The sequence below is a fragment of the Micropterus dolomieu genome, linkage group LG17, assembly GCF_021292245.1.
Source record: "Micropterus dolomieu isolate WLL.071019.BEF.003 ecotype Adirondacks linkage group LG17, ASM2129224v1, whole genome shotgun sequence".
In the NCBI taxonomy this organism is placed as follows: domain Eukaryota; kingdom Metazoa; phylum Chordata; class Actinopteri; order Centrarchiformes; family Centrarchidae; genus Micropterus; species Micropterus dolomieu.
Window position 1 is genome coordinate 26,468,202 of NC_060166.1, and position 7,877 is coordinate 26,476,078.

At 42.5% G+C, this 7,877-nt stretch overlaps 1 protein-coding gene across 1 annotated transcript in view; it reads left to right on the top strand.

The window, feature by feature from the left end:
• Nucleotides 1–6,313: 6,313 nt before the first annotated feature.
• The window catches only part of LOC123985823 (extracellular calcium-sensing receptor-like), a 5,144-nt gene continuing 3,580 nt past the window's right edge, over nt 6,314–7,877 (top strand). The window contains exons 1-4 of the mRNA XM_046073730.1: nt 6,314–6,438; nt 6,658–6,952; nt 7,090–7,176; nt 7,445–7,714. Coding sequence (XP_045929686.1) covers nt 6,329–6,438; nt 6,658–6,952; nt 7,090–7,176; nt 7,445–7,714 — 762 coding nt within the window. The 5' untranslated portion in view covers nt 6,314–6,328. The remainder of the gene's footprint in view (nt 6,439–6,657; nt 6,953–7,089; nt 7,177–7,444; nt 7,715–7,877) is intronic.

Below are 7,877 nucleotides of genomic sequence, written 5' to 3' on the forward strand. Positions count from 1 at the left end.
CATTTGTGTAAGAATACTTAAATCATTTATACTGTTTTTTAAGTTAAAAGCACTTACACTTCAAATGCTAATCGCCTTTGTGACTTTTCCTGTTGTAAGTTAACCTCACACCCGATTAAACTACAAGCACTAAATAAATTGGCTTAATGTGCTTAATGTCTAGCGCGCATGTGGACAGTCACCAGTTTTTGTATATTAGCCCCAGATTCAAAAAGCTCCTCTCAGCTCCTGAATTTCCAAATACCAAATGTTACACTGTCAGTCTTTTAAAAAAATAAATTACTTTTATTGAGTATTAACACTCGCCAGCAAGTAAGTTGGAGGAATACAAGGAAATTAGGCTAATCAAGATGGGCTGAGCTCATCTAAGTTCCGCTTCAACCATTCTCCTCATCCCTTCACCACCTACACAGTGTCTAGATGCCATCAGGGGCTATTCCTGTCAACTCATGGCATCCGTACCCCTTAAAAAGTGTCCCGTAAAGATCCCCTCTACTCAAAAAGTGTGCTTTTCTTCTCTTTATGTTCCATAAAATGTGAGACCTTGACTTTATTGACTTGTATCCGTGCAAAGTGTGTGTATTAAGAGGTGTTTTCACATTCCTCTACTGAAGAAGGAGATATTTGTACCAAGAGGGAACCTCGGACGTATTCTTTCTAATGATCAGCAGAGCTTGACTTTACTTGTTGCAAAAAGAAGCCTGATTGTACAGAAAGCTACGAGACAATGACCCTACTCCTCATTTGATTTATTACCTCAGTAAACCTTTCCTAATGAGTTAATGGTTTCAATCGCTAGTTTCAAGACTTCTTCGATACAGCATGAAGTTCATTTTGTAAATTATGGTCCCATTTAAAGTGATATAGACAATAAAGCAGGGTATTCTTTAGGGCGAGGATACCTTTTGATTGACAAGCCACTACCACAGTGAACTGTCATGCGGATTCCTCCTCAGCTCCACCCTGTCATCCAAATATGGTCACTTCTGGTTCCAAAAATACCCTAGATGGTGTCAGCCAATAGGTCAAACTCAAGGCTTAGTCCACTTCTTTTACAGTCTATGGTCTGTACACGTCCCTAAAATCTACCATTCAAATGTACCCAAGCAATATAGATTTGGTATGTAAACAATTTGAAAGCATAAACATATAAAATATGCTAACTACACTTACCATTCTGAGACGAATACTAGTCGCCGATTTTGGTGCACAACAGACTCCTCATCTGAGCCTGTGTCTGGCTAAGGCCCAAACATCTTATGATTGAATCTGTCCAATATTTTCTGTAACTAACCATCGTGATGGTCAATAAAAAGCTGGTGGTGGGTGGGACATTCATAGATCCATCATTTCTGGGAGAAAGAGTATGCGTGCTTCTAGCCCTTTTTTGGTGTCAGAAAACCAAGTTAAACTTCAAAAACTTTCCACAGGGAACTTTAACTAAGTGTCTTCTAATTGAAGTGCAGTTTACATGACATACTTAACTTCTTTTACGTGGTTCTAATCTTTTCAAATTGGACAGAAAAAGATTTTAACCCCTTAACGCCTGAATTTATTTACAATCAAAAAATTGTTAAAAAAATTATTTGTGTTTTCATTTGGTTTCAAGCTGATGTTAAAGTAAGTGAAGATTGTTTATTTGTGTGTAGAACATTGAAAAGATATAAATTCAGGTATGTGTAGGCATAATGCAAATTAGCAACAACAGGCATAAACGAGAAACCAGGGCTTGCAAAAGGTTCCTAGGTACGTATCGAATATGCATCAACAGGCATTGGGGGAATCCATGTGCTATCTTGGCTTGCAGTCTGCAAGGAAGAGGTATGACGCGAATTTGCGTCAATCGGCGTCAAGGGGTTAACCATACCATCATTAATAGGGTGTCCTTTTTGTTAAAAAACAACCATCAATTTGACAAACTATTTAAATGTATATCAGATTTATTTCTTGAAGGAAATAAGAATGTAACTTAGGCAGTGACCAGCAGAGGTGGTACTAAATGAAGTGTCACTTTGGAGCCAAAGAGCCGCATCTCAAAAAGGGAATGGAGGCATAAGATCTGGCTCCCTTCTATGGGCCACAATTCCTACTACCACCAAGGAAATACAGTGCAACTGAAAAATACATGGGAAGATGAACCGTTGTCTTAGTATGCTGCTGCTATCTAGTGGACATTTTGCAAATCATGCAAATTCCCCACCACCAACCCCATCTCATTGAGCTAGCCGTCACCGCCATCGACCTGAAAGACGCCTATTTCATGTCGAGGTGACACAGTAACAGGGAATTTGTAGGCTTCTCCTCTCAGGGGGTAGCCTACAAATACATTAGGCTCCCCGTCAACTACTCGCTAGCCCCCCACACACTCAGCAGATACATCGCACTGCAATCGTTGTGCGAGAAGGGCATGAGGGTTCCTTTCTACTCACGACCTTATGGTCATGGAGAGATTGAAGCCTTGAGTGATCTCCACACAGCCCAGTTGATTTTGCACCTCAACAGCCTGGGGTTGCGATCAATTGGGAAGAGAGCTCCCCCCAGCCGCCGCAGGGAACGGAGTATCTGGGGATTGTGCTCAACAACAACACTCCAAGAGCGTATCTGTGTGCGTCGCTTGGTGGTCCACAGGCCGTAGCAGGGGACAGCTGCGGCAGCGCTGTCAGTGATGCTGCTGTTGGGCCTCAGGTGCTCCCTCTGGGCTTGCTGCACATGCGACGGCTACAATGTTGGTTTGCCAGCCTGCATCTGGACCTCAAGAGGCAAAGTTTCTTCAACACTAGTGCAGGAGGACCTGCGAATCAGGTCTCACTGTTTGGCAGCATGGGTGCTGCTCGGCAGGGTGTCTTCATCCGTGTCAGTCTTCATAGATGAGTCTCTCACTGGATGGGGAGGGACCTGCCAGGGGAGTGCAGTGAGCTCCCCGAAGAGAGCCGAGGGGGCCACACACCACACATCCACAATCCACTCCAGGTTGTGTTTCTAGTGTGGTGGGGCATTTCCTCCAGAGCATACATCAACAGACAGGGCGAAGTCCAATCCATGGCTCTGTTGGCGCTGGCAGGGAACCTATAGACATGGGCATCAGAACACCTGCTGTCTTTGAAAGCCCTTCACGTCCCAGGCTTGGAGAACGGTGGTGGCTGACCTCATGTCGAGGGCTGGCCCCCAACCGAGCGGGTGGAGACTGCACAACAATGTGGTTCAGCAGATCTGAGCTCGCTTTGGGAGAGCGGAGGTGGATCTGTTTGCCAACACCCACTGCCCGCTGTGGTTCTCAATTCAGCCACAGGACAGCCCACCCATGGGGATGGACGCGTTACAAACGCGCCATTGCCAGAAGGGCTGAAGTTTGTGTTCCCCCCACCCCATCTCATCCCTCCAGTTAGGTGAGGCGGGAACGGTCGTTCGTCATTCTGGTAGAAGTGACGCAGCCTACAGTGACAGAGCCCTGGCCTGTACCTATGGTCTGGGGGGCTCTGTCTCAAGGGTGAGGCTTCATATGCACAATGCTGGTGTTGGACCAGCCTCTCTAGGTTTTTCTCCTAAAATTGTGGAGAGGCAGACTCAGGCTGGTCTAGCCGCTGAGGTCACTCAGACCATCCAAGCGGCGGATGGTCTGAGTGATTGATGCAGGCTAAAATCAAACACTTGACACAATACCAGTGATACACAGGATAGTAATATGTTGGGAGGATTACTTTAAAAATGTAACACGTTACAATTTCCAACTAACTTGTTAAAAAGTGTAATCAGTAACATAATCCAAGTACCACAAAAGTTAGCTTACTCTGTTCATGCTGGGAGCTCAGATCACAGGATCGTGTGTTTACATTTACACCTTTAATCATGCACTGGAGGTTTTCAGGCCAGGAGCGGGGACCTGGTGGAGAATGATTGTGGGGAGCGGCGCCGTGTGAGCAGGCAATGAAACTGCATTCAGCAGCCTCCCAGTGAATATGACATGAACAGGCCGTAACACAGTCATTCGCTGACTCAGCTCCCCGGGGTGACAAGAACCAAACCAGCAAGAAAACCACCTTTATACTGTATTCCCAGTGGTCAAACTGGCCTCTGACGGTCTCGGACGCTGTACTCAGTCGAGCTGGAACCAGTCAGCACAGAGTCTGCAAGACGTGGTGGGGGCATAACCACATTCAATTACTGACTATACAGCAATATCTGTGAATATCCTCGTTTTTACAAAATGTATCTGTAATCTAATTACGTCTTTATTTTCTGTACTGTAATGGAATACAGTTACTTTATTTTTGCATCCTGATTACGTAATGCCGTTACCCGTAATCCGTTACACCCCAACCCTGGTAATATGTATCGCGTTAGCTGGTGAAGTAATGTGGAAAGCCATAACATTACAACTATAGTAGGCTATTTTGCACCGGACAATGTTAGTGTAACAGGCCCCGGACGTGAGGTCTGTTTGCAGATTATGATTTTCTGTAGATAACAGGAAAATTATGAGACAGGCAACAGGTAGTGTGCTTCTCTTCCTCGCTTCTGTCGTACTTTAATACACATGTATATTTTAACTACATTCTTCACACCACATGTCTCCTTTTTTTGCAATTTCAAGGTCACATCATGACAAACCAATATAACAAAATTCCAGTTTCTGTTAGAATGGTAATATTCCACACATTCCACACTTCACAAGTCTTCATATAGAAATAAAATAAAATACATTGTTCTCCAAATGCCTTGGGCCTGCTGCTCACAGCTATAATAACTGAATGAGTAGTTGCATAAAGGCTTCCAGCTACCCTGGCTGCTAGGAAATAATACATGTTTAGCATAAAGCTAACAAAATACAATAGCCTAAACCCACAGGTGAACGACATGAGAAGCAAGTTAGCATTTTACTACTAGATTTAATGAAACAGTAAATATGCATTATAAACACCAAACATTATTTCCGTTGCTTTTTGCAAGAGCCTAATCAACTGAATACAATCACGGAGCATTTACATTAGCACTCGAGAAAATCAAGTTCAATACACACGTTATACACAAGGTGAGCCAAGCTAGCTTAACATGCCAAGCTAGCTTAACATGCCAAGTAGCGTTAGCATCCCCGACTACGTTCTATTCACGACACTTCAAAACAACAAAGGAGAGGCTCAGATAAACGGAGCACAACAAGGCAATAAAATATACATTACACTTAAACATTCTTAAACCCCATGGATTTTTTGACACTTACTAACCTGTAGATAACAGGAAAATTATGAGACAGGCAACAGGTAGTGTGCTTCTCTTCCTCGCTTCTGTCGTACTGAAGACGAGGGTCGGCTGCAAGCCACACCAAGCTGTCTCGCTAGGGAGGTGATGCCCCCTTGTGGCAAAAATCGGTATTTCGCTCCTAACATGAATGCACATCAAATTAACTAAATTAGGCTCTGCTACAACAATAAACACCTGGAAATTACAGACTTTTCAAAATAAAATCACATAATGTGACCACACATTCCTGTGTGTCACACAAGCAACTCCTCGGAGTTAGCCGGTGAGCTAACAGTCAGCCTTTCTGATGATGACTGTTTTCACCCGACATTATCTGATTTAGTTTAGCTTGATAGGCGACAGCACATAAAACTTTATTGGTGTTTTTTATCCTTTATGGAGCTTGTGTTGGAGTCTGTGTTGTGCTGGGAGACAGCTGTTTTATGCTGTTAGTGGACTTCATGTCCTTGCTGTGGTGTTGTCGCTGGAGTCGGAGAGAGGCTGGGGAGTGCGCATGTTGCCATATCCCAACCCGATACCTTCACATTAAAAGCAGAATAGTAGCTGTTCCAAGCAACAGAGAAAAAATTTGATTTATTTAGAAGTGATTTCATTGAAAATTTACATATGGCCCCTTTAAGATGACATTTAAAAAACTAATAAACACATAATATGACTGCTATACAAATTTCAGTAGACCACTATCATTATGATCATCCACTGAACTTTGGGTTGGAGAGGTTGTCAAGCAGGTGAAATATTATTTAAAGTGCACAAATAAATTCTGCCTCAATACAAAATAAAATGAAATGCATTTTAGGCCCTGCCTCTTATTTTACTTATGCTTTGATGGGTGGTGTCAAGATTAAACAACACAGCAAGTCAATAAAAGGAGTAGACATAGTAATATCACTTAATGACTGGGCTCACTAAGGGGGGAAACATGGGGAAAGTCATGTGGGCATTTTTAGATTTCAACTTGTTCTCACTGATGTATTTCATGTTGTTGTGTTCCTACTTTTCTTCTGCTGTGTCCTCCCTCCTTTCTTCCTCTTCCTGCCGGATACAGGGCCAGTTTCATCTAAATGGGATGCACAAGGCTGGAGATGTTGTTCTAGGTGGGCTGTTTGAGATCCACTTATTTTCTGTCTTTCCTGACCTGTCTTTCACCTCAGAGCCACAACAGCCTACCTGCCACGGGTGAGTCTGTCAGGGAAACAGCAAAAAGCAGAAAATCCAGACAGTCACTCCCATTCGTAGATGTGTTTTGATAATATAATCATTTTACTTTTTTGCTGTTATATTTAATAATGAAAATAATTGTTGCTTGTAAACTAGCTTGATTGTTTGCTAAACATACAGCTGTGCAACATGTATATATTGGCACAGTTACTGTATCATGCTGTATGTTTTTATTAGTTTTGATTTTCTAGGATTCAGGCATGCTCAGACCATGGCCTTTGCTATTGATGAGATCAACAGAAACTCCAAGCTTTTACCTAATCTGACTCTGGGATACAGTCTTTATGATAACTGCATCAAACTAAGAATTGGATTCCCTGCAGCCTTGTCCTTAGTCAGTGGTCAAGAGGAGCAGTTTATATTAGACAAGACCTGTGTAGGAACCCCCCCAGTCCTAGGGATTGTGGGTGATTCTACCTCTACAAGTTCTATTGCCATCTCCAGTGTCTTAGGTTTGTACAGAGTACCAATGGTAAGTTTTTCACTTACTTTCCAATAATGATGTTGGATCATTTTGATTTAATGTCACAATTGCAGACATGGAGTTATTAACTTTAAAAAACTGAAAGAGCCAATGTTTTTAGTATATACAGTCTGTGACTTTCACAGGTGAGTTATTTTGCCACATGTTCCTGCCTGAGTGACCGGCAAAAGTTTCCATCCTTCTTTAGAACCATCCCAAGTGACGCTTTCCAGGTAACCAAGAAGAAAATGAATCAAAGAAAGCATGTGCAATTAAACATTCCCCAGAAACAACATCTCTGTACTTCACTGGAAAAAAAAATATTCCTTTTGTGTAACACCAGTCATGTTCTTTGTGTTGCTGATGGTGTTGTTCGGTCTCAGATAACAAAGCTGAATGGCAATAATTAAACATGGTCCAATGTGAAACAAGTTTAGCAGGGTCTCCACTGACAGATTATTCCAGCCTGTGCACTAATCCCTCCACTCTGTATTCACTTAGGTGCGTGCTATGATTCAGATTTTAACCCACTTTGGCTGGACCTGGGCAGGTCTGTTGGTCAGTGATGATGATTATGGACTCTATGCTGCCCGATCCTTCCAGTCTGACTTTGTTCAGTCTGGTAGAGGTTGCCTGGCCTACTTAGAGGTTTTGCCCTGGGGCAAGGACCCAGCCGAATTGAAGAGGATTGTGCATGTGATAAAGAAATCTACAGCTCGTGTGGTCATTGTGTTTGCACATGAGAGTTACATGATAAGCCTCATGGAAGAGGTTGGTCTTCAAATACAACTTAATTTAATTATACAACTATTCAACATATACAAACAATTATACAACAATATTTTTTGTCAAACTGAAATATTTATGTTTCAGTAGCATATTTGTCTTTAAAACACAGATGAATTTAACTAATTTGTTGAAGATGCAGTTAACA